The sequence below is a fragment of the Aricia agestis genome, chromosome 15 (assembly GCF_905147365.1).
Source record: "Aricia agestis chromosome 15, ilAriAges1.1, whole genome shotgun sequence".
In the NCBI taxonomy this organism is placed as follows: domain Eukaryota; kingdom Metazoa; phylum Arthropoda; class Insecta; order Lepidoptera; family Lycaenidae; genus Aricia; species Aricia agestis.
The window spans coordinates 9,870,100-9,896,770 of record NC_056420.1 but is presented as its reverse complement, the minus strand read 5'-3'; the positions used below and the strand labels follow the sequence as shown (position 1 = coordinate 9,896,770).

The 26,671-nt window shown below is 37.4% G+C and overlaps 1 protein-coding gene across 10 annotated transcripts in view; it reads left to right on the top strand.

Annotated features, from left to right (window-relative positions):
- The window catches only part of LOC121734365 (dmX-like protein 2), a 73,213-nt gene that overhangs the window by 27,613 nt on the left and 18,929 nt on the right, over nucleotides 1–26,671 (top strand). For 3 of the 10 annotated variants that reach the window (XM_042124920.1, XM_042124915.1, XM_042124916.1), the window contains exons 8-34: nucleotides 62–189; nucleotides 298–458; nucleotides 675–747; nucleotides 1,262–1,333; nucleotides 1,690–1,876; nucleotides 2,254–2,438; nucleotides 3,553–3,663; nucleotides 3,994–4,178; nucleotides 4,852–4,966; nucleotides 5,286–5,475; nucleotides 5,711–5,858; nucleotides 5,996–6,212; nucleotides 6,448–6,663; nucleotides 7,098–7,246; nucleotides 7,867–8,012; nucleotides 8,364–8,470; nucleotides 8,658–8,986; nucleotides 9,212–9,496; nucleotides 10,114–10,377; nucleotides 10,626–10,775; nucleotides 14,813–14,964; nucleotides 15,232–15,295; nucleotides 16,264–16,341; nucleotides 17,946–18,068; nucleotides 18,500–18,635; nucleotides 19,983–20,162; nucleotides 20,760–20,981. In XM_042124920.1, coding sequence (XP_041980854.1) covers nucleotides 62–189; nucleotides 298–458; nucleotides 675–747; nucleotides 1,262–1,333; nucleotides 1,690–1,876; nucleotides 2,254–2,438; nucleotides 3,553–3,663; nucleotides 3,994–4,178; nucleotides 4,852–4,966; nucleotides 5,286–5,475; nucleotides 5,711–5,858; nucleotides 5,996–6,212; nucleotides 6,448–6,663; nucleotides 7,098–7,246; nucleotides 7,867–8,012; nucleotides 8,364–8,470; nucleotides 8,658–8,986; nucleotides 9,212–9,496; nucleotides 10,114–10,377; nucleotides 10,626–10,775; nucleotides 14,813–14,964; nucleotides 15,232–15,295; nucleotides 16,264–16,341; nucleotides 17,946–18,068; nucleotides 18,500–18,635; nucleotides 19,983–20,162; nucleotides 20,760–20,981 — 4,373 coding nt within the window. Of the gene's footprint in view, nucleotides 1–61; nucleotides 190–297; nucleotides 459–674; nucleotides 752–1,261; nucleotides 1,334–1,689; nucleotides 1,877–2,253; nucleotides 2,439–3,552; nucleotides 3,664–3,993; nucleotides 4,179–4,851; nucleotides 4,967–5,285; nucleotides 5,476–5,710; nucleotides 5,859–5,995; nucleotides 6,213–6,447; nucleotides 6,664–7,097; nucleotides 7,247–7,866; nucleotides 8,013–8,363; nucleotides 8,471–8,657; nucleotides 8,987–9,211; nucleotides 9,497–10,113; nucleotides 10,378–10,625; nucleotides 10,776–14,812; nucleotides 14,965–15,231; nucleotides 15,296–16,263; nucleotides 16,342–17,945; nucleotides 18,069–18,499; nucleotides 18,636–19,982; nucleotides 20,163–20,759; nucleotides 20,982–26,671 lie in introns of those variants that run through there. The other 7 variants (XM_042124923.1, XM_042124917.1, XM_042124922.1 and 4 more) reach the window with 5 other exon arrangements.

Sequence of the window (26,671 nt, the reverse complement as noted above, 5' to 3'; positions counted from 1 at the left end):
GCTAACGTAAATCCTTTAAAATTTAACACATTCATAATATTACATTGTCTATTTATTTTAGAACGTGTTTCCACATCCGACGCACGGCACAGTCGTCGAAGCAGCCGGGCGCGCCGATACCCACGTTGCCGTCGACGTACAGTGCTCACGACTTCCATAACCCATATCACGCCACTTCTTACACCGGAGGTCAGTGTTTTATAATAACAATTGAGTGAATATGCAGAGAAATTAAAAATTTATTTATTTATACCGAATATCGATTAATATGTTATTTTAATTTATCATAATTTCCAGGACTACACTTCCACTTGGCCGCGTCTATAAACGCCGAGACGGACATTCCGCTAGTGCCGTCTCTTTCTGGCGGCGGTCGGTTCATATTACACTGGCTGCATAACAAGGAGATGCATTTCACCAGCCAAGCCGAAACTATACTGCACGATCTCACTAAAAAGGTACTTATTAACGATACTTATAAGGTATATTTAAAAATTTAGAAAGTCCCGTAATAAAAACTATTCTTATTTTAAGTCACTGGCTGCTATTAAAATCTAGGACAAATGAATAAGATAGTGCGAGCAAGACAACGAAATATATGATTAGACTGTAACAATTATATTATTATAAGCTTGCGTGTTTATGCTTCTTATCTATGTTTTTTTTTGTTCTAGATTTTAGACAAAGAAGAAAACGAGGAAGGATCGAGTTCAGATCACACACATCCGGACGGAGAGAATGACATGCGTAGGTTATAAATATTTACTTGAAAGTGAAATATAATCTGTGGTGACAGTACTAATCAGCTATTGAATATTTAAGCTAAGTTGTCGGCTTAAGCGTAAGTAGTTAACCGTGGTAAAGCCATGCTTCAGTACAATATAATATGTGGATCGCCTTGTTAGCACTAGACAACTTAAGCCTTTAAAATCAAATTTTCCAACAATTTGTGGATATAACTTTAATAATTATTACGGGTTACTTAACTTAGCTTATATGTTGCTGGCTATTAATATGACGGCCACACTCGAAAGACAATTAATGATTACTTAAAAGAGTTAAAAATTTTGACATAGAGTCCATATTATATTTTCTGTCCAAGTCAAAGTTAAAAACTACTTAAGTAATCAATGTCTCTGAATAAATAGTATGAACAAGGCATAAGGGGTAATCGTTTATCATATACCATGAAAAGTAGTCTAACGCCAGTAATTGCTAATCTATTGCTTCATAACGGCGCTTATTTCATGCTGCTATGTAGGATCTAGACGCCCGAGCCATCATTTAACTAAAGTGCTATCGGAGGATAACAGTAATAGTGACGAGCAGCCAGGTAAATACCACTATAGTCCGGTCGCGGAATGCGTAGAAATTCGTATATTGACCGGTTATTGTAATTTTCTCTAGCGAAAATATTGATTTCGCGTGCCTGCAAAAAAATATACGAATGTCTACAAGTTCCGCGACCGCACTTTATCGACTTTTTCAATTGTGTCTCCGTAGTTCTCAAGTGAAAATAGAACGTTATAAAATATTCTACAGTAAAAATTCTATTTTATTAGAGAAAATATATAGATTAAATTCATCAAAAACGTCCCTACATTACCAATTATGATTGTTATACTGTACATTAACCAAAAAAAACGCAAGATTGATTGGTTAGCGCCTAACCAAACTATGACGTCACAGGCAGCGGCAACCAGAGTCACCCGAGCCTCTCCAACACCACCTCAATTAACTCGCTCGCCACAGAGGTGACGTGCACGCACCTACCCGACTCGCTGGACGCAAAGATCGAAGTGCTACTTCGAGATTGGCACCAAAGTCCAGATCTTCTGTTCTCCATACACCCCGTGGATGGCAGTTTCCTTATATGGTATGATTTTTTTGTCTTTGAATTTATTCCGTTACGATTTCTTTTCTATCATAATGTAAGCTAACCTTTGAGCTTTAGTCAGAGATATTTAATGATTACTAAAATAAAATTTAATGAAGGTTTTGACACTAAGTCCATACGTTTTTATGAAAGTCAATCACTAAAATATGTCATGTTAAGTATGTGTGTCTAAACTGTTATCTATATAAATATAACCTTCTATCTCGTAATATTAAAAAACTGCAAAAAATTGATTTGGTTGAATTTTCATAAAGTTGCAAGTGATTATTGAGTAAATGAAAAGACTGATAATTATTTTCTAAACTACATGTTTATTACCAAACAAATTAGCTTGGTAACATCTATCACTATACCAGGGTATGCGAATGGCTAGACGAGCTGCAAGTTGGCGCTATCAGGCAAGCTCAAGTGTCGTTCTCCGCACGCATACCGAGTGCGTTTCCGCTCGGCGACGCGACGACAATGTGTACGCCCGCTGCGTTGTACCATGCGGCCGCGCAGCCGCTGTACGTGCGACACCGGACTAAACCCGTCACGCCAGGTAGGTTAATAAAAGGGGGGTATCTCCCTAAGTATGTGTGTGTGCAAGAGAGAGAGAGAGAGAGCAAGACAGTTTGTGTGCAAGTGAGTGGGAGATGTATGTTGGGACGACTTTGTGTATGCCAGCAGCGTTTTACCATGCGACCGCGCAGTAGCTGTACGTGCGACACAGGACTAAACCTATTACGCCAGGTATTTAATACATGTGTTAAATAAAGATAGGGACTTTACGAAGTTAATACTATACTAGCTGACCCGGCAAACGTTGTTTTGCCACATAAATTATATTTCTAGTATTAATATAAAAAGTAGATAAAAACCTATTCTCAGGCCTAATAGTCAGGGATCACTAGAACAATTTTTTTATTACTATCAAGCTAATTTTTGTGAGTAGCTTCATTTTGATAAGATAAACAACAATTTTATTTGCGAAAAATCTCGAAAGTGGTAGCTAGCAGAGATAGAAAGGATTTCATACTTTGATTTGATGGTCCTAAAATATGGATTTTTCTATTTGTAGGACAATGTTACTCTTATTTGTAGGACAATGTTACTCTTATCTGTAGGACAATGTTACTCTTATTTGTAGGACAATGTTACTCTTAAATGATATAACTATTAACCTAACCTATTAAGGGTTCTGTAATCAATAAAACTTGACTACAAAAACCTGAAACGGAACCCTGATCATCTGATTTTTCACAAAAATTAGCTTGATAGCTATCAAAAAAAAAATTGTTCTAGGGAACCCTGACTATAACGAATGTAGTACATACAAAACATTAAAATCGGTTGAGCCATGTTGGAGAAGTTCGCGCACAAACACTGTGACACGAGAATTCTATATATGTGTGTGAGAAATATAGCGAGGTAAGTCAGCTGAACCCGTCAAGCCAGTGTAAACACGTGGGTTAGCACTGGCTTGACGGAGGGAGAGAGATGGATGTAGTCGTAAAAACTACGTGCACGCCCACCATGCTAGTTTTCTGATGTACTTATAAAAAAGATTTAATTTAAATATGTATTAATATATTTAAAACATAATATAGGTATAACGATTTTTCTTCTCAATTTGACATGTATCTTTTTATAACTTATGTTATTAATTTTATCAGCGAGCCAAAACCAACAGGAGACAGTTACAACACCGTTGGCAAGCGTGCAAGAGGAGAAAGAGGAAAATGAATGGACACATAACAACGAGAACTCAGAAACGCAAGAAAATGGTAAATAATAATTTGATATTGGAAACGGCTATAATTTTACGCTAGACAACTGATTTTCAGTCACTGTTCATGTCAAGTGACATTCTTTACGCATCATAACAAAGACAGTATAATATATGAATGACTTATTTGTGTAAGTATTGAAATTACTAATAAGTAAATGGATTCAATATAAGTACCATCAGAGAAATTGAGATGCCGTGCGTTATTTGGTATGTCCAAACAAAGTCATAATCATAGCGCTAGCTTGACATAAGAAGACCAAATTACGTGGGTTGATACTTACAACTATTTAACATTCATCGTTGACGTGATTCTATTGTTTTCTAGACAACAGGGAAGACGGTATGAACGATCTAAAGCGTAAAACGAGCGTGGCCACGGAGACCGGGGACTACAACCAAGATGGCGACGTTTTGGAGTCCGCCCCCGTCATATCTATGGTCACCAACCACACCAACGGGACATTGAACTTGTGGCAACTTACATTCGACGACAAGTCTAAATTCTCACAGGTTAGTTCTACATAGATGTTAATATAATTTAGGGTGGGTTGCACCAACTTACTTTAATTTAACTATAACTTTAACTACAATGCAAAATGTCAAATCTTTGGTTAAAGTAAAAAATGGAGGCCATATTTAACCATAACCTTGAGCTCGACAAGGATTTGAATGAACGTGGCGAAAAAAGGAACTAACGCTGTCATCATACAAAATCGCAATTCTTGACAGTTCTCCTTTACCAGCAGTGCCCCCGCCCACGTTCATTTCAAGCCTTGTCGGACCAGCTGTCATCTGTCAAATTCTGTGGTCAAAGTTAAGGTTAAAGTTACTTAACTATAACCATAACTTTAACTTATAACCACGCCTCTAGGCCTAACCCATCCTAAAGGTGTATCTTTCTTAGTGACGGAAATTGAGTCTCTATCAGTTGCTCATGAAAATATTGTTATATAGACAGTGCTATGAATAGTCGATTCCAGTCATCAGTGGTTTAGATTCTCGACAAAACGATGTTTATTGAAGCCAATGCAGGATGATTACCTGATTGTCTGACAAGACAAATGTTCTTTGCGTGGGTTGCTGTGCATGATCTTGAGCCACTTGTGTTTACCAACCATCCGAGAGTATAATTGGCGACAGTAATGATATTGTACTGATTACAATAAATAATTTATTTTCACAGGTGCTATCTATCGGTCACGCGTCGCGGGCATCGGGACATAGGTTTAGAGTAAACGACATCACATGCCATCCAGTATTACCGCTGCTACTTACAACTAGTCATCACAACATATCAGGTACGATTTCTTTAATTTCTAAGTATGAAGTTAAACACAACACGTCCTTTTTAAAAGTCTAAATAAAAAATATACTAAGCTGCATTTTTAACAGCGTACCAAATTTTTATTTAATGCAATAATGACAACTGCATGTATCAGTGTAACAAACCTTTAAAAACTTGTGGCTAATTTGTAAAAACCTCTGGATCCCTATTTCAACTTTTTCTATCCTTCCGATAAAAGGATAGAAAGTCAGTAATGATACCTAAAATTTGTATGAATATAAAAGATAGCATCCACTACGAAAATAACAGCCGAATAATATATTTTTATCTAGATTCAGAGCGAGGCAACGCTACGGCAGAGTCGGCAGCAGCGGGCGGTCTCTGTTCGGAGCTGATTATGTGGCGTGTGGAGTGCGTGGGCCCGCTCGGCAAGTCGGGGGGCGTGGCCGAACTAGCAAGAGTCAACTCGCCACATCTGTCCGCTTTTAGCAACGTCGCATGGCTACCGACGTTACTGCCCAGGTAACTTGGTAAAATTAGGGTCTGCTTGTTATATTAAATAAGTTGCTAAAAGATTATTAAATTATAGCAATAGCTATTACATTGAAACTAAAACTTTAATCAAAATCTGTTTTCTGTGAGTTTCTGTGTAAAGACAACAACAACCATTCTCTAACAAGATTTCACTTGTATAATGTTATGATGTTATTTTACTTTCAGGTCAATACATATTTAATTTTTTTTTGTTTCTTTAAAGCTCAACACTGGGAAACTTATCGAATTCGCCGTCTGCGTGCTTCGTGGCAAGTGATGGAGAGAGTTTACGTTTATTCCAAGCCGTTATCGATGCTAGGACGCTGTTAGCCGAGATAGCTGCGTCAGAAAGACGACACAAAGACGTTTTGGTAATTAAAGCTGCAATACTTTTTACATGCATAACTTTGATCTAATACTTATAGGCAAGATGCATATAATATTATATAGATTTATCTTATTATTTTGCGACTGCAATGTAAAAACAATACAATATAATGCATTACAGGGTAACGCAAGTGATGCGGAATCCATGTCGTCCGCGTCATCCATTGCGGACGCCGGGGACGGTACGGATCTACCGCTACACGAGCGAGTACGCATTGTATCGCAGCAATCTACGGCGCGGCCCGGCGCTATCATACAGCTCCACGCGATAGCAGACGCCGCACACGACTGGCATAATACGCAGCTGCTGCATGTTTTTCAGGAGCAGCTTATTACAGGTAACGTGTTCTGAAACTATAAACAGTGTTATCGGGTGACTCGCTAGCCAATAAAACCATTTGAAATATGATTATTCTATAGGCTTTATTGCATGGTCTTACTGAATAATACGCAGTCATTAGGTACGCAGGTAAACATTATGTATTTGCGTACCTACCTAACTATCTTTGTATTTACGCACTTTTTCTCCAAAGTACGAGAAGCATTTTATTGATGGTTTTTTTTTAATTTTAGGAGAGCGCACCACTCACGACCCAGAAGGTTCAGACTCGGGAGTGGACTCGTCAGGAATCAACACAATAACCGAGGCGGGTCTTGAAGCGATTGTTGACCTTCGTAAAGCGGCGGTATTCAACGAGCCATTCTATATCGTGGTGCTAGAACGAACAGATGGCGGGTCTACGGTGCATATGTGGCGGTTAAATGTCTCCTCGCAAGCCGATTTTGCAGGTTTCAATTTTTTTAATTATAAAAGTCGAAATCGTGGCACGTTACACGTATCGTGGAAGTGACTAAAAATTTCGGATTTTTGTTAACTAATTGTATTGTGTATATATGTGTAATGTATCTTATATCTTTAAACGAGCGATTCTTGTATATATATATATATATATATATATATATATATAATTATAATTGGAATCTCGGAATCGGCTCCAACGATTTTCATGAAATTTAGTATATAGGGGGTTTCGAGGGCGATAAATCGATCTAGCTAGGAATCATTTTTAGAAAATGTCATTTTATTCGTGTTTTATCGAATACCGAGCAAAGTCGGTCAAATACCTAATATATATAATATAATGTTTTGTTCGGACACAAAAATTTCATGCTTTTGCAATTTAGGCAGTCATAGACCACGTGACCTTATTTTATATTTTCAGATGACATGACCAACAGTATGATGTACGTGCCAGACAGCGCGTTGGTGCAGGAAGACGAAGGGGAGTCACGCAAGAACTCAATGTCCGTGGACGCCGATGGCCCCGTACCCGTGCACACACACTCGCACCTCTCTATATCCACTAAGAAGGTATGTTTAGGTGTGCGTGTAGATGTACAGAGTCTAGCACTTTCTTTAATACACGTTGATGCTGAAAAACTAGGGTGAGTCACGCAGGAACCCCATGTCCGTGGACGCCGGCGGCTCCGCCCCCTGCACACACACTAGCACCTCTCTATGTCTACTAAGAAGGTATTATATGTGGGTGTGCGTCTAGATGTACAGAGTGTTATAATTGTTGTATTAAACGCTGGTTTATAAAAAGGGGGAGTCGCGAAAGAATGCATTGTTCGTGAACGCAAATGGTCTCACCATTTGCATCCGTTCATACCCTCGCACCTCTCTATATCCACTAAGAAGGTATGCGTGAGACTGTAGATAATATGACAGTACATTAAATACGCTGGATAGTGCTCTAGGGGTCGTATACCTAATTTTAAAGAACACGAACAAAATATAAAGTCAAACGTCATGTTAAGTTCATGTTCATGTAAGTTAGGTGATGAACTTCAATGTTAAGTTTAACTTTAACATTGACGTTTAACGGCTCAGTTGCGCAAGAAGGCATGTCTTTAAAGCGGGCTGTGTCCTTTTCAGTTCTAACTTCTTAAGCATTCAAAACAATATTCTGATGATGATTTATTTTATAGGTATGCGAGTGCCCGCTGTCACTGCCCGATGGAGTGGACGTTATTCACGCGACGCCCGCCGCAGGACATCTCAGCTCTGCGTCGATATACCCGGCATGTCTCGCACCGTATATACTGGCTACAGCGTGCACGGATAGTACTTTGAGGTGCTGCCAATAAATTTAAAGCATATGAAACGAAACCACGATAATATAAGTTGTAAAAGTTCATATTCAAACTCCTTATAATTATTAGGAAGGGTTAGCCCCAATTTCACCAACGAATGTTAAAGTTAACGCTTGAATTAGTATCACGTTACCTCTTTCGTTTTTCTTATGAATGAAAGAGAAGACATGACATTTTAACAAGCTGTTAACACTAATAGACGTTGGTGAAATTGGGGCTTAGTTTTGTAATGAAATATACTTAAATTAATAAAATATTTGTATATTTAAAAATAACAAACAATACAAACGAATTGAGCCAAATGAAACAAACTTCGTTATTTGTTGTTTTAGATTTTGGAAATGCCATGTTACGAAAAAAGATAATGATGAACTAGAATACTCTTGGAAGGAGTGGGAAATGATGAATAAAGATCAAGAATCTACTATTGATATACCAGGTAAAATTTCACATGCAATCTAATATTACAGTAATCACTTTACATTAAAAATAGTGCTGGCGTCTTGTCCGAGTTTTTTTTTTAATAATTATTATTTAAAACCTTCATCTCTACACACACACGAATGAAAAACGATATTATGACTTTATTTCATACAACGCAAAGATAAATAAAACATTTTATACAGGTCAGCCGCTACACATAAGCGCTGCGTACTCGGGACGCATTGCGTGCGCGTACAAGTGCGGGCGATCGTTCACGCGACCCAAGGGCTCAGCGGTCAGCATGGGCGGCACGAGTTCGAACTCGAGCAATGCGACGGACGCACGATTCGTGAATCTGTGTGTGTGCGTCTACGAGTGTGAAAGTACTGGCGGCGCGGAATGGCTGCTAGAGGATACGATACCTCTAAGGAATGTCAGCTTACCGAGAGTCGGACTATGCGCTGATACGCAGATTGATCTATCATACCTTCACGATACGACATTTATGCAGAAGAAGCAGCGTATTAATCAGGTAGTTAAACATGTATTTACTTATTTATTCGTTATTAATGTTTACAATTAATGCTAATAAATGTTTATATATTGTTAACATAGCTTCCTACATTCTAATCTCATTTGACTGAATGATTAGTTTTGCACATAGTCGACTAAACCAGGCAGCTTCTCAAGTCGATGCGTATTTACACACATTTATCTTTTTTAAAAATAGGTTGATGTGGATATACTTATTTTATAGGTTATACAAACACTTTCATCGGACGACAGTCGCAATAACCGTAACGGTGAGGGAGACACGGGCAAGTCCGCGGGTCTGCTAGCGGTGCCCTCATTCAGCACACTTCAATCACTCCGCAAAAGTATTATGGAGAATGGCAACACTTGCCCCCTCACTCAGAAACATTTGGTGCAATTGGACTGGGTGTCTAAAGAGGACGGCTCGCATATATTGACAGTTGCTGTTGGATCCCGAGTGCTGTTGTTTACGCCGGTATCCAGTGATCTTGCTCAAGCTAATCTTAAGGTGAGATAGTTTTATTGCATACTTAGCGTCTGATATTTTTAATTTTAAAGTTTTCAACAAACTTTCCCTGCATTAAATTGACAAAGAAAAAAAATATGTTTGATAATTTTGACATATTATTTGAAAAGGGTCATCATAACCAGCCATAACTTTTAGTATCGTTTTTCGGAACGTAGTATTTGTTTATAATAATTTACTCTCTACTATATCTGTAGCCTTAGTACGGCCACCAGTAGAAATGCGAAAGTATGGACAAACCGTGTACATAAACTTAAGGTGCCGTTCCGATCTTTACCGCGGCCAATCGCGACCGACAAAAATTTAATTAAAATGCCACTTTATGACAGACAATAGTATATGTCATAGAGTAGGATATTATTTGAATTTCTAGGACTATAGTCTGTCATAAAGTGGCATTTTAATTGAATTTTTGGGAACGAAAAAAAAGATCGGAACGCTACCTTAAGTTTATCTCCACAGTTTGTCCTTACTTTCGCATTTCTACTGGTGGCCGTGCTAAGGCTACTGGTCACAAGGCAATGTGCCCACTGCCCATCCAAGTTCAAGGCGAAATTAGAATGTTTACATTATATCTAACTCATGTAGTTGGTTTCCAGGCTATGAAGGAATCCATAAACAACAACAGACCGATACTACGAAAGGCCTCATCTCTAGCGGCCCCGCTATTCGTAGAGGAGATTCGATGGATGCAGCTCCGACGTATAGAGCTGAAGACGGCAGACGGTCTACCACCGTTACCCATGCAGATATCGTGGGTCAGAGATGGTATATTCGTGGTGGGGATGGATTCCGAAATGCACGTGTACTCCCAGTGGAAACCGGAAACGCCGCAGCTGCCCTCCGGTCAAGGTAGCAGCCAGGTAATACATTTTTCTTATATTATGTCTTTTTTTCTTCTTTACCCCCTTATTAATAAAATTAACACATACATACATACATACATACATACATACATTCCGGTCCTAAAATAGCTGCATTATCTTTATTTGTAAAATAGGTTAGTGTATTTCCAAGCAAGATAATTGTTTGCCATTTAGTAATTCGTCTGCTTTTTCGTCTTAAGACCTTTAGAAGACAACAAGTTACCCTTATTTTTATTTCTATTCAGGACGTTGAAGATGGCGGCGAGAGTCGAGCACTTCGAGATTCGGACCTCCGTGTTTCAGCGCCGCACTTACAACGCGTGTCGTCCATCAATCTGCAGCTGTTAGAGCGAGACGCAAGACGACGAAACAAGACGCAGCCGGATCAGCCACAGGTAAAATCCATACTAATATTATAAATGCGAAAGTATCTCTGTCTGTCTGTCTGTCTGTCTGTCTGTCTGTCTGTCTGTCTTGCTTTGACGCCAAAACTACTGAACCGATTGCAATGAAATTTTGTATACAGTTATTCTAGAGTCTGAGAAAGGACATAGGCTACATTTTGATGTGGGAAAATATCTTATTTCCATGAAAATTTCGATGAAAATGAATTCGCATTGCGCGTGGCCAGCGCTCATCCCGGGGGTCCTGGGTTCGAGTCCCGCAGGCGGAAAAAAAAGTTTTCAATTTTCCTGGGTCTTGGATGTGTATTAAAATAAAATTTCAAAAATCTTAAACATATTTTATGTATAATATTATAAAAAATCCAGAAATATATCAATGGAATGAACATTTTAGTTCTAATACGATTCAACAGATGGCGTTTTTTATTTTTACTTTATTGTAACATAGAACTAATCATACTTATTAGTTAGTATGTTTTTGTTTATAGTTTTTAATACGTTAGAATATGATGTTTAATAATATTATAATCCATACTAATATTATAAATACGAAAGAATCTCTGTCTGTCTGTCTGTCTGTCTGTCTTGCTTTCACGCCAAAACTACTGAACCGATTGCAATGAAATTTTGTATACAGTTATTCTAGAGTCTGAGAAAGGACATAGGCTACATTTTGATGTGGGAAAATATCTTATTTCCATGAAAATTTCGATGAAAATGAATTCGCATTGCGCGTGGCCAGCGCTCATCCCGGGGGTCCTGGGTTCGAGTCCCGCAGGCGGAACAAAAAGTTTTCAATTTTCCTGGGTCTTGGATGTGTATTAAAATAAAATTTCAAAAATCTTAAACATATTTTATGTATAATATTATAAAAAATCCAGAAATATATCAATGGAATGAACATTTTAGTTCTAATACGATTCAACAGATGGCGTTTTTTATTTTTACTTTATTGTAACATAGAACTAATCATACTTATTAGTTAGTATGTTTTTGTTTATAGTTTTTAATACGTTAGAATATGATGTTTAATAATATTATAATCCATACTAATATTATAAATGCGAAAGAATCTCTGTCTGTCTGTCTGTCTGTCTGTCTTGCTTTCACGCCAAAACTACTGAACCGATTGCAATGAAATTTTGTATACAGTTATTCTAGAGTCTGAGAAAGGACATAGGCTACATTTTGATGTGGGAAAATATCTTATTTCCATGAAAATTTCGATGAAAATGAATTCGCATTGCGCGTGGCCAGCGCTCATCCCGGGGGTCCTGGGTTCGAGTCCCGCAGGCGGAACAAAAAGTTTTCAATTTTCCTGGGTCTTGGATGTGTATTAAAATAAAATTTCAAAAATCTTAAACATATTTTATGTATATAATATTATAAAAAATCCAGAAATATATCAATGGAATGAACATTTTAGTTCTAATACGATTCAACAGATGGCGTTTATTTTACTTTATTGTAACATAGAACTAATCATACTTATTAGTTAGTATGTTTTTGTTTATAGTTTTTAATACGTTAGAATATGATGTTTAATAATATTATAATCCATACTATACTAATATTATAAATGCGAAAGTATCTCTGTCTGTCTGTCTGTCTTGCTTTGACGCCAAAACTACTGAACCGATTGCAATGAAATTTTGTATACAGTTATTCTAGAGTCTGAGAAAGGACATAGGCTACATTTTGATGTGGGAAAATATCTTATTTCCATGAAAATTTCGATGAAAATGAATTCGCATTGCGCGTGGCCAGCGCTCATCCCGGGGGTCCTGGGTTCGAGTCCCGCAGGCGGAACAAAAAGTTTTCAATTTTCCTGGGTCTTGGATGTGTATTAAAATAAAATTTCAAAAATCTTAAACATATTTTATGTATAATATTATAAAAAATCCAGAAATATATCAATGGAATGAACATTTTAGTTCTAATACGATTCAACAGATGGCGTTTTATTTTTTACTTTATTGTAACATAGAACTAATCATACTTATTAGTTAGTATGTTTTTGTTTATAGTTTTTAATACGTTAGAATATGATGTTTAATAATATTATAATCCATACTATACTAATATTATAAATGCGAAAGTATCTCTGTCTGTCTGTCTGTCTGTCTGTCTGTCTGTCTTGCTTTCACGCCAAAACTACTGAACCGATTGCAATGAAATTTTGTATACAGTTATTCTAGAGTCTGAGAAAGGACATAGGCTACATTTTGATGTGGGAAAATATCTTATTTCCATGAAAATTTCGATGAAAATGAATTCGCATTGCGCGTGGCCAGCGCTCATCCCGGGGGTCCTGGGTTCGAGTCCCGCAGGCGGAACAAAAAGTTTTCAATTTTCCTGGGTCTTGGATGTGTATTAAAATAAAATTTCAAAGATCTTAAACATATTTTATGTATAATATTATAAAAAATCCAGAAATATATCGATGGAATGAACATTTTAGTTCTAATACGATTCAACACATGGCGTTTTATTTTTTACTTTATTGTAACATAGAGCTAATCATACTTATTAGTTAGTATGTTTTTGTTTATAGTTTTTAATACGTTAGAATATGATGTTTAATAATATTATAATAATATTATATATATACTAGCTGTTGCCCGCGACTTCGTCCGCGTGGACTTTAGTTTATAGCGCGCGGTGTCAACAAAATTTGTGTCAAATTTAAAAACTTTTTAAAACCCTGGTAAGTGGTACCCCTCTTAGGGCCGCGCTACACCGGAATGGCAGCGCTGAAAGTGCTCGCCTCGCCGCTGCCATTCCGGTGTAGCGCGGCCCTTAATTAATCAAAATACCCAAAAACAGCTGTGCAGTGTGCACATAATCTATACTAATATTATAAATGCGAAAGTATCTCTGTCTGTCTGTCAGTCTCGCTTTCACGCCAAACGCCAAAACTACCGAACCGATTGTAATGAAATTTTGTATACAGATAGTCTAAAGCCTGAGAAAGGACATAGGCTACTTTTTTACTGGAAAAAAGGGTTGTAAGGGTTGTAAATTTGTTCAAAAAATTCATAATAGATGGCGCCGTGCGTCTTCTGCATCGCGCTGACGCTTGCTCAAAAGTCTTTCTATAAGAGGTGGTATCATCTTACATTTAAGTCTCGATTTTTTTCGATTGTTATATCTATTCTACGGTATTAAATAACTCAATACTTTATCTGTGCAGGCAGTGACGTAACCTTAAGACCAAATTTCACCAACGACTGTTAAAGTTAATGATCGAATTAGTATCACGTTAGCTGTTTCGTTTTTCATATGAATGAAAGAGAAGACAGGACATTTTAACAAGCTGTTAACACTAACAGACGTTGGTGAAATTGGGGCTAAACCTATTAATGATAAATAGTTTATGGGTAAAGTTGTGTAATTGGGGGGCTAAATATGCTTTGAAATTTGGCATGAAATATAAAGTTTAATATAAAAAATAAAGTACTTATTGTGTGCACACTACACAGCTGTATTGATTTAAGGGGTACCAGGGTTTTTTTATAAAAGCTTTTGACACCAATTTTGTTGACATCGCGCGCTATAAACTGAAGTCCACGCGGACGAAGTCGCGGGAAACAGCTAGTATATATATATCTTTCTTTGTCACCAGCAGCTGTTATAGCGTAACGTAAAACGCAAGTGAGATATATTATCTATCTTCATCGCCTACAGCTGTTAGAGCGCGACGCAAGACAGTCGTTGTCTATGTCTCTTTATCACGTACTAGATGTCCCGGTGAACTTCGTGTCACTTATAAACCTTCTCTGGACTTCCACGATCATTTTAAGACCACAATCAGCCAAATCGGTCCAGCCGTTATCGAGCTATAGCGTTACTAACACAATTGAAAGTCCATTTTTATAATAGATGACGTAACTGATAGTCAAACGCTTGAAAATTTGTACGACGATTCTATAAGGATCGGCGAAATATTTTCGAATTTGAAAAAATGAGTTCATTGATAATCATGATGTTATTATTTCATCACGTTCAATGTTTTGTTTTTATTACAGCCCCTTTTAGACTACATGCCTGACTTTGGACTGTTCGAAGCCTCTCAAATGGCGTGTCCTGTACTACCTCAGTATCATCCTAAACAGCTGATGGAGTTGCTCAACAGCGGAAAGATAAGATGGGTGAAAGCTATCCTCGCGCATTTAGTCAGGTAACGAAAATAAAGCGCATTTGTTACTTCCTTACTACGCTGGCTTAGCAATCCAATGATGAAAGATAATACTGCAACAATAGAAAGTATTTATTTTTGTATTAAAAACACTCAGTATGAAATCATTTTTCGTTATTAAATAGGTTTTTTATCCGACATTGACAACTTTAGGTTCTAATTTTGAATCGTGGATTATAGTAGAAAGTATGTTATTGTTTAAACAGACAAAAAAATCGCTGTAACAAATTTATTTCAACTTATCTATAGGTGCATAGGTGGCACATACACCACTCGCAGCTCTCAAGGTGACGAAGATAGTCTATCTAGACCGGTAAGTATTTCAGAGTAGGTGAAAGATCTATTGAACTGCACACATTGTTGTAAACAATCACATACACTCACTCAATTCAAGTACAAAGTTTTGAAATTTGAAAAAAAAATATACAAGTCCAGCCCTAGTAGACAAGTGGCAAGCGATTATCGTGAACGCTAACAAAATGTATGCGATTTGACATAAGTCATCGCTTCGCTAGCGAATACTAATGTCAAATCTCATACATTTTGTGGCGTTGGCGTTGGCATTTACGATAATCGCTTGCCGCTTGTCTAGGCCCTCAGGGTTGTTCCTAATCGTTTGTGAAATATATCATGAATTTTCTTTCATAAATACGATGAGATCAGAGATGGCATAATATTTAATTTATCATACAAGTTTATTTTCATTCATGTTTTGTTCAATGTTTTCCTCTATAGAAATATGTTAAGTTTAAGTTTAAACTGATTTAAATCTTAAACTGATCTATATAAACTGCTACTACATTAAACAAGGTAAAGTTACACTGCTATAAGGAATGTTTAGTACACGCATTAGTCGTGACCCCACAGAACGCATGTTGTTCTACGCTACCACAGCTAAAATGCACCTCAATGCTAAACGCACTGACTAGTTTCCCCAGATCGCCACTACGACCGCAACTCGACAGCGCCCGTAGTATAAAACAATACGAAGGCCCGTTTAGACGTATGAAACCAAATAATTAAATTCTAAAATAGTGTATTTTCTTATTATAAACAATTAAATGAAGTGCACATAAATAAATCGTACATTGTAGAAGATTATACTATCTTCTAATTTCTAATCCAAATTGCTTCTTGTGCAGATTTGTACAGACTTTGCGACAAAAACAATACTTTTTGAATTATTAATTTTATTAAAAAAAACATCAATACATCAATAATACTTATACCTACGTCCAAACGGGCCCGCCCCTATCACGTCGTCACGCATGTGTGTTGCAGCGCGGCTGGTCCCGCTCACGCACGCTGTCCGTGTCCTTCGCCGCCGGCGCCGCCTCGCCGCTAGATGGCGTTGCACAGGTAAACGCTTCGCACTAGCACATCTCATCGTAAACTGAATTAACTCGAACGGCCTCACTTAGAGAGATTTGATGATTACTTACATTAATGAGGGTTGTTGAAATTCTATTTGCCATCAGGTGCCGCTATGTAGGCTTACCGGCCGCCCAGGCGAGCAATTTTATAAACAGTTTATTTGACAATAATTAGATTGAAGGCGCGTGATTTTTAATATGAACCCTAGATGGTCAATAATATTGCACAATATATCATGTATATTGCACAGTAAAATTTATCATCTAGAGGCCCGCTAACAGACAATTTGATGATTACTTACTTTAATTTAATGAATATTTCTACAGAAAATGCGTGAAGTTTACGAGACATTTTTAATTAAACAAAATTTTAATTAAAGTTTAGTAATAATTAAATATTTCGAGTGAGGCAGTTAGATTTGAGTTTCTGTGCGAAAAACCTTCGATACTTCAATCAAGATTCATAGCTAACGAAAACAAACTTTCAATACCACAAAAAAGATTGGAATATAATTTGGAATTACTTCAGTTTATGATTAAATGTGCTTATTCTGCAGTACGTCTTTCAATGAAACTTTCATGTAAAATCCACTGAACGGATATTCCTAGTGTGCACTTTGAAAAATTAAATTCATTATTTGATAAATCGCTTGATGCACCAGGCTTTAAAAACACAATTTAAAATTTCACGAATAAGTTGTGATGTGCCTGTACACTATGTTATGTTACACTATAATATCAGATGAGAAACGAAACCGATATATAATATAACCTAATATTAAACTTTTATAAATTGCAAGTATGCATACACTTGTAAATAATAGTACGGGAGCCCTAGAACAATTATTTTTGATTATTATCAAGCTAATTTTTGTGAGTAGCTATATTTTGATGAGACAAACAAAATTTTTATTTGCGAAAAATCTCGAAAGTGGTAGCTAACAGAGATAGAAAGGATTTCATACTTTAAATTGATGGTCCTAAAATATGGATTGTTCTATTTGTAGGACAATGTTACTCTTAATTAATTATATAATTAATAATTATATAACTATTAACCTACCAATATACGAAAAATCCGCTGGTTAGGGTTCCGTTTTAGGGTACCGTAGACAACCAAGTTTTGTTGATTACAGAAGGTTAATAGTTATATAATTTAAGAGTAATATTGACCTACAAATAGAACAATCCATAATTTAGGATCATCAAACTAAAGTATGAAATCCTTTCTATCTCTGTTAGCTACCACTTTCAAGATTTTTCGTAGATAAAAATGTTGTTTGTCTTATCAAAATGAAGCTACTCACAAAAAATTTGCTTGATAGCAATAAAAAAAATTGTTCTAGGGCTCCCTGACCATAAAGGATTGTCTTTAAAAAATACATTATTAATAAAAAAAAATAAGAATTTTCTGAGATAAATTTGTTCATAGGCAAATGGCAGACCTACGTAACTTCGTCGGCCTAGCTCAACCGTGATCCAAAAAAATCACGGCTAAACATTGGCTTGACATAACTAGACCAAATAACGTAGACTCGCCATCCGCCTATAAATTAATATGATAGAAGTATACGATTATTTCTTAAATAGATAACAGAAGACGTACAGTTGGACTACGCGGAGCTAACTTCGGTACCGCCCCTACCATTATGGACTTTATTAGTGGCTGATAAGGAGTCCGCACACCATCCGTCCACTATACAGGAGGCTAAGGTTAGTTACTATATTAATTAATAATTATTATGTATAACTAGGTGTGTCTGATGTAGTGGTTTTAAATATGAAAAAAAAAGTTTGAATAGTTTTTATTAAATTATTTATAAAACGATACTTCAAAACCATTTCTTAGCATAAGACCTTGAAACTATTTCTATCTTGCTCTAACATCACTAGTACAGAAGTTTACAGGTGTTATAGTTAGGTAGCGGGTCACGTACCGTACCGGTCGTTACTTGTCTGTTTTAACCGGGCAGAAAACTATTACAATCACATAACTGCGAAAAACACTATCGTCTTAACACATTAGTTTACGACCAGAGACATGTAGTGTTAAGTCAACGTATTTACGTACAACGTATTTACGTACGTGTATCTTACTGTTGTAAGTAAGGGTGTTGTAAGTTGTTCAACTTGTCACTTTTTAGGACTACAACGAGCTATTCGAGGGAACTATGGAGGTAGAGGACCTCGACGCGATGTTACTGGGCGAGGAAGGGGAAGTAGACCGAAGGCCTTCGATGCCTGAAAGGCAACCACTATCGCACTTTGGACCTAGACAAGGTAGGTTTATTTTTTGGAAGGAGGATGGATGTCCTATTGACTGGTAATGTCTTAAATAGTTATCTTTAATTCATTTAGGGTGGGTTGCACCAACTTACTTTAACTATAACTTTAACCATAACAAAATGTCAAATGAACGTTAAATCCCTAGTAGAAGTCCATAATGGACGTCATATCTGACGATAACCTTAACATTAACTATAACTACGCCTCTGGTTCAACCCACCCTAAGGGTTGGTTGCACCAACTTACTTTAACTATTACCTAATGTCAAATTATTAAAAATTATACGTGGGAGAGCCATGCTTCGGCACGAATGGGCCGGCTCGACCGGATAAATACCACGTTCTCACAGAAAACCGGCGTGAAACAGCGCTTGCGCTGTGTTTCGCCGAGTGAGTGAGTTTACCGGAGGCCCAATCCCCTAACCCCTACCCTATTCCCTTCCCTACCCTCAACTATTTCCTTCCCTTCCCTTCCCTACCCTCCCCTATTACCCTATTCCCTCTTAAAATGCCGGCAACGCACTTGCAGCTCTTCTGATGCTGCGAGTGTCCATGGGCGACGGAAGTTGCTTTCCATCAGGTGACCCGTTTGCTCGTTTGCCCCCTTATTTCATAAAAATAAAAAAATGAAAAGTCAAATCTCTAGTAAAATTCAATAATGGATGGATGCCATTTTGGACGATAACCTTATACCTTAACTGTGTAGGTGAATATCAAAACCTGGCAAGTCACACCCATACTCGAAACTGAACTCTTGTCGATTTTATTGAATTTTGTGCGAAAAATGGAACAACGCAATATATACAAATTAGTGTGGTGAATCCTGAAAGAGCAAAGAAGATGTCTGTGTCAAAAGTTAAAAAGAAAAATGTCGAGAATAAAGTTAAAAAAAAACATATTTCTCTCATTTGCCAAGTTTCGCTTATGGTGGACATACCGGGATTTGATATTTGCCTGCACAACTATAACAACGCCTCTGGTGCAAGTTGCAACCCACCCTTGAAGTGCCGATCACATAACAAGATCAGCGTTGTGAATATGAGATTTTTTTATTTCCCACCATGACTAACCAGCTAAAATATGTTCGACGTATGGCAAGTGGCAACTAATAGGTACTTACATTTCTCGTTACTCGGGAGTGCTCCTTCGATGTCAGGCAAATTAAGTAACTTTATTCCTTGCGAAGTTTAAAAACTTGCCTTTATTTTTTTTCTTTTAACACCTCCATCGTGGGTATCGCATACACAATAGATTTTTAATTGCTATACGGCAGCCGGCTGCCGCTTGGGGATCGATAGGATAAGAACAGCCATCATTTAAATTATTATAATTTGTATCTCAGGTCGTATGCTCTCCCGCCTGCTAACTCACACACACCTGCCTGGGCTGAGTTCGCTCGACCAGATGCATCTACTGGCGCTAGCGGATACGGTATCAACTTGCGACGCGGACTTCACCGAGCGGTTCGCGGCGAACGCACGTACGGACTCCGCGCCCGCTGCGTCGCAGGAGATGGTGCCTGGTGAGTAACGTTACATACATATTTAATTTTAATTTGAAAGTTTCATGGAATTTTGTTGAAACTCATGGCAAATTCTCGCTTACACACGCGCAAGAATATTTTATTTTTACAGAACATAATAATATGTACACAAGATGCATACATGTATAAACACGATAACAATATTCTGCCGTGAATGAACAAGACGTAGTAGCGATAAGTCAATGTAGAGAATACTCGAAACGGTCAATGATACATTAGACGGTGTTATTAGGGTTGGAAATAATAAGGAATTATCGTCGTTTAAATATTATATTGTTACTAGGTACTTCAAGCACTAATTAAACAATTATAAGCCTAAGGGCTTGCTTCACCACTTTCTGATAAAGTGCCTAATAGGCTATTCACTACTTTTTTGACAGATTCTCCATACTTGATCTGTCAAGTTAATTGGTGGATAGCCTTATCAGGAAGTGGTGAAACAGGCCCTTTAAACTTTACTGACTTTGTCGGATACGTTGATAAAGTAACTTAATGGCTTTTTTATTTTTGTTACAAATACAGGCTTAAAGTTACTTTTAATTATACGGTTTCTAATCTTTCTTTTGTATAACACAGATTCCCTGGACGACTGTGGTCTTCGCTTCCTACTAGCTATGAAGCACTACGGTTACCTACAGCGCTGCCTGCCTCTAGCGCAGCGAGCCGCGTTACAGCGCACCGGGGTTGGCACCTGCAATCTGGTCTGGGCTTTCCACTCGGAGACACCAGAACAACTGCTAACTCTGCTACCTGGGTACGCCAAGGGCCAGCCTAAGTGGTCGACGATGAGAGAACTAGGTCAGTACTCATTCAAAAATAAAAACTTTGTCAAATGAATATACTCTCTTAAAATAGACATTCCGCTAGATGGCGCCTACCGTATAGCACACAGAAAAGTCGAGCTCTTACAAAACAATCAAATAAATAAGATAGTCCTTGAATTTTATAACAGAAAGTTAAAAAACTTAAAGGAAACGTCCTAATGCGTCAGTGATATTGTTATCTCAAAAATCTATACAGTGAATTCCGCTTAAATAGTGACTTTAAACCTTCACTTAGTGCTACATCTTATCAGTGAAATAAACCAACAATTCGTGAACAGAAGTTGAAAATCACATTGGGACGTAAGGACCGACGATCACAGTGAGTGATATTTATGTGTACAAATGAACATCGAGTGATTTTTAAAGTTGTCGACTAAATTGTTTCTTATCCGGCCGTTACGTTTAAACACCACATACAAACTGCTGTCATCTAGTGAAATAATCTCGAACTACTACGGGGCCCACTATCTACGTAGTGATCTGCAGGTCTCCATCCCCTCTAGCATACGCCAACGAGAAAATTTTGTCTACACGTATTCTCGATGTTTGATGGCTTTTCTCTTCATATCTATTGATCCTAACATGACATACATTTTTCTCGTGTAGATCTGTCGTCAAAATCTAGCGACATAATGTCAAAAAATGATTTTGACATTAAGTCATTATCGACAATATAACTATACACGAGAGTGAGATATCTCGAGATTTTCTCGTTTGCGCATCTTAGGCCGGCAGAACTCAACTATACGTCACTAGGGGGTGCTTAATTTATTTGTCAACGAACGGTCCGAATAAAGATAAGACATAATATGATTAAAACGTCATAGTCCAACTAGCAGCTTTGTGGATCCACTTGGGATCTAAACCAATAACCCGAGTTCGATCCTGAGGTCTTCAAGAGATTTTTTTCAATATTATTTTATTAACTACCGCGGTAGTAGTACCGTATTAATTAGTCGAAATGGCCTCAAAGAATGTTAGTAATTGCTCGGGCTGCCTCGCTGCAATCAAAACCCGCGACTTCCTGCAATGCCCCAAATGCAACTTGGTATATGACATCGAATGCGCTGGAGTATCATATAACGCTTTTCGTTCAATGACGAACGAACTAAAGCGCAATTGGAAATGCCCGAAATGTATATTAGAGAATCGGCAATGCGGCGACAACAGTAATACACCGGTACGTCAAACAAACACCACCACCTCTACCTGCTCCTCGGGTACGCGTTTTGATAATGAAGATTACTCTAACATAACATTGCGTGCAAAGAACTCTACTCCTAATGCCACTACAACCTACGTCACCGAGGATCGTCTGAGAGATATTTTAAAGCAGGAACTCGATAATTGCTTCAAGACAACTATACAGGAATTGGTAACAAAGGAGTTAGTCAATATCAACAAGCGACTTTTAACCTTTCACGACTCCCTTTCTTTCTTCAATGAGACTTTCGAAAATCTCAAAAAAGATGCCGAACAAAAAGCAGTTATAATAAAAAAATTACTAACTGAAAACGCATACTTATTGTCAACTGTAAACGACCGATCGGAAAGACTTAGTAGTCTGGAACAAAACGCTCGTGAAAACAACGTTGAAATTAACGGAGTCCCGGAACGTAAAAATGAAAACTAGTTAAGACCTTCACACAGTTGACAAAATCGATAAACCAAGAGTTCTCACAGGAGGATGTAGCGAATATTACAAGGGTCGCTAAACTGAACCGCGATAACACACGGCCTCGCACCGTCATAGTTAAACTAAGATCTGTACGTCATCGAGATACGCTTCTAGCAGCTGTTGCGACATATAATAAAAAGAATCCCAAGAATAACATAAACATCCCACTTAGGCTTTGACGGTACAAGCACACCCGTGTTTGTCGCGGAACACCTCTCGCCAGCGAACAAGTCTCTTCACGCTGCTGTTCGTAATAGAGCAAAAGAACTTAATTACAGATTCGTATGGGTCCGAGCTGGCCGCATCTACACACGCAAAGACGAACACAGTCAAGCTCTATTAATACGCAACTCCGAAAGCCTAAAAAAGATGTCTTAACTCATTCGTTTTAAGTAAACTACTGTACTAATACTCATATTATTTAACATCAATGTTGCTGGCAATTAATAGATCGGATTTTAATATGGACATTTATAATCAAAATGTAAGAGGCCTTCGGACTAAGACTAATGAAGTATATTTTAATATTCTACATTCTAATTATAAAATTATTGTATTTACTGAGACATGGCTGAATGCTGGAGTGTGTACAAGCGAGTTATTTAATGACAACTACGTCGTTTATCGCAGAGACCGCTGCTCTACTTCTAATAACAAGTCTGACGGAGGAGGAGTCCTAATAGCGGTATCGCGAGACATACAATCCGTTCGTATGAATGCTTGGGAGACGGACTGCGAGGATCTTTGGGTCCAATTAAACGTGGAAATTAATAATACTCGAAAGAAACTAGCATTGTGCGCTGTGTACCTCCCGCCTCCAGTCAATCTATCTAGCTTATCAATGTTCTTAAGTAATGCCGGAAATTTACTTAACCTTATGGATGATATTATTATGATTGGATATTTTAACGTTGGTTTTATCGATTGGTCAAGCGTTGGTGACTTCAATTATTTGATACCTAATAACTGCAATAACACTGGGAAATGCTTTAATAGACTTTATTAATTGCAACGGCCTATATCAGTTTAACGATATCCGTGACTGTGATGGTAAATTACTTGATTTAATACTTTCCAATCTCCAGGGAGCGTCCGTAAAACAAGCCCCGGATCTTCTTAGTAGACTTGACCCTAAGCATCCCAATTTATTAATTTCCATAGAGCCAATCAGTACAATTTTTTTGAAACCCAAGTGTCGTCGGGTCTATAACTTTTTTAAAGCTGACTATACCAGCATCAATGATAAACTTAGTACTATTGACTGGTCGGATAGCTTATCAGGCTATAGCGATGTCGACGAAATGGTCGATTATGTAAACAGCGAACTGTATACTGTTTTCTTACGTTTAGTTACGTTCCTAAACGTAATATAGCTCACTCTCGCTTTCCACCTTGGTTTACTAAACCACTTATTAAGCTCAGACGCGAACAAGATAAAATAAGACGTCGTTATCTAAAATATAAAAACCCTAGAGATAAGCTCGAAGTTGATATCATGAGGAGTCGTTGCCATAAGCTACTAAAAAGATGTTACATTAACTACATAAATAAACTGGATAGTAATATTAAAAATAATCCCAAGGCCTTCTGGAGCTATATCAAGAACAAACGAAAGGGTAAATGCTATTTGCCCAGTCAAATGTTTCTCGACCAGAGTAGTGCTAATACCGGTCCCGATATCGCCAATCTCACTTCTCCTCGGTTTACGTCCCCAGTACGGTTTGTGCTCAGCAACCAGTTGTGAGTAATGGACAATCATTGGGAGGAATTAGCATAACTGACTCAATGGTCCTAAGACAAATTAACAAATTGGACATTAATAAGGGGGCAGGGCCCGACGGCATCCCACCTATTTTTATTAAAAAATGCAGTAAAAACTTAGCTTACCCTCTTGCTTTCATTTTTAACCATTCTTTGAGCACTGGCAAGTTCCCTTCGCTCTGGAAGAGAGCTAGAGTAGTCCCCGTATACAAAAAAGGCGATGAAAGCAACGTTTCAAATTATAGACCAATCTGTATTTTATCCTGCTTTTCCAAGCACTTTGAATGTCTCGTTTACCCAATTGTTTCGTCTCACTTTGAGCTAATTCTCAGCGACTTCCAACACGGTTTCAGAAAGAATAGATCAACAGAGACAAATCTCCTCGCATACACGTCATACATTTCGCAGGCAGTCGACTCGAGGTTGCAGGTTGACACAATATATACCGACTTTTCCTCCGCATTTGACAGAGTGGATCACGCGTTACTGATTTATAAACATGTGGTATTTTGGTGCCCTACTAGCCTGGTTTACTTCATACCTTAATGGCAGAATACATTTCGTATGTATAGATGGTTTTGAGTCACTGCTCTATCTTGCTCTATCTGGAGTTCCCCAGGGATCCCATCTAGGTCCCTTACTATTCTCAGTATTCATAAACGATATTGTTCAGGTGATAAAATACTGTATGCGTTCTATGTTCGCCGACGATCTCAAATTGTATATGATTGTACACTCACCAAGGGAGTCGTTACTTCTTCAAAAGGATCTTGACAGCATTAGCAAATGGTGCTCCGACAATAAAATGACATTGAATCCTAAAAAGTGCTTCCATGTTAAATTTACTAGAAAAAAATTACCATATCCCTCTAAGTATTTGTTGGATGGGTGTACTCTCGAGGAAGTCAATGAAATACGTGATCTCGGTGTCACTCTGGACACGAAGCTCACCTTCAACTCTCACGTGAATAATAATTATAAATCCCATCATCTGCGATGCCTTTAAAAAGGAATCGCAGATGATGGGATTTATAAAACGTAACAGCAAGGATTTTTCTATTAACACAAAGGTCACCCTTTATAACACACTAGTAAGGAGTCATCTCGAATACGCTAGCTCCATCTGGAACCCTGCTACCGCCGTTCTGTCGCAGCGAATTGAAGCAATACAAAGGTCGTTTACAAGGCATTTAGCCTTTACATGCAGCGGTATATCTCATAGGGCACCGTATACTAAACGTCTCGGGTTTTTCAAAATTATTTGCCTTAAGATGCGGAGAACTACTCACTGTCTTTTACTCCTCCACAAAATCGTCAATGGCCAAACAGGTTGCACCGAACTCCTACACTATTTGTCGCTAACCGTACCTTACAACTTACCACGTAAACCTATTACTAAAATCCTACGGGGTCCAGATTCTAAAACCAATCTAGGGTCAAATGCTCCTATTTCCAAAATGTGTAGTGAATATTGTATGATCAACAACGCATTGACCGATATCGATATCTTTCATGATACATTTAGCCAGTTCAAAAACAAAATTTGCAAGCACCTCTATGTGGTTAATGACATCGAAAGATGATAACAATGATTTTTTTTAGGTATATGTATCACATCAATATCAATTACTTAATTCAATTCATTTTAATGAACTTTATATTGATTAAGTTACGTAAACTGTTACGTTACTTGCTTTAATTTAAATTTTCGTAGATTGTCCTATTTCAATAATTATGATTAGTATTAATAATTTAATGATTTGAAATTTTAAACTATTTTACTAAAATGACCCATTTAATCTAGTTTTAAAATTGTGTTTATTTTTTCTAATTTATATTTTATTTTATTTAAACTGCTCTTAGTTAAGATTTAAATGTATTTTCGTAGTTTTAAGTTTTTATCATTATGAAATTTAGCTTGTTATTATTGTTATAATTAATTTGCATGAAATCTTTATTTTATTTAATTCATAAAATATATTTTATCAATTTAATCATGTTTTGTTATGAAATCAATTCTTATACTGTATATTTTGTAGAGCTATAATCGCGAATGCTGTGTCGCCTGTTAAGGTACATGCATCGGTACTAATTACTATGATTGTGTTTAACTAGGATTTAATGCATGTACTGTTTGGTGTCCTTAATTTAAATAAATAAATAAACAGAAACGATTTTCAAGTTATTACAAATTTTTGTTGCAAAATACAAGACGTTGGTCGCTC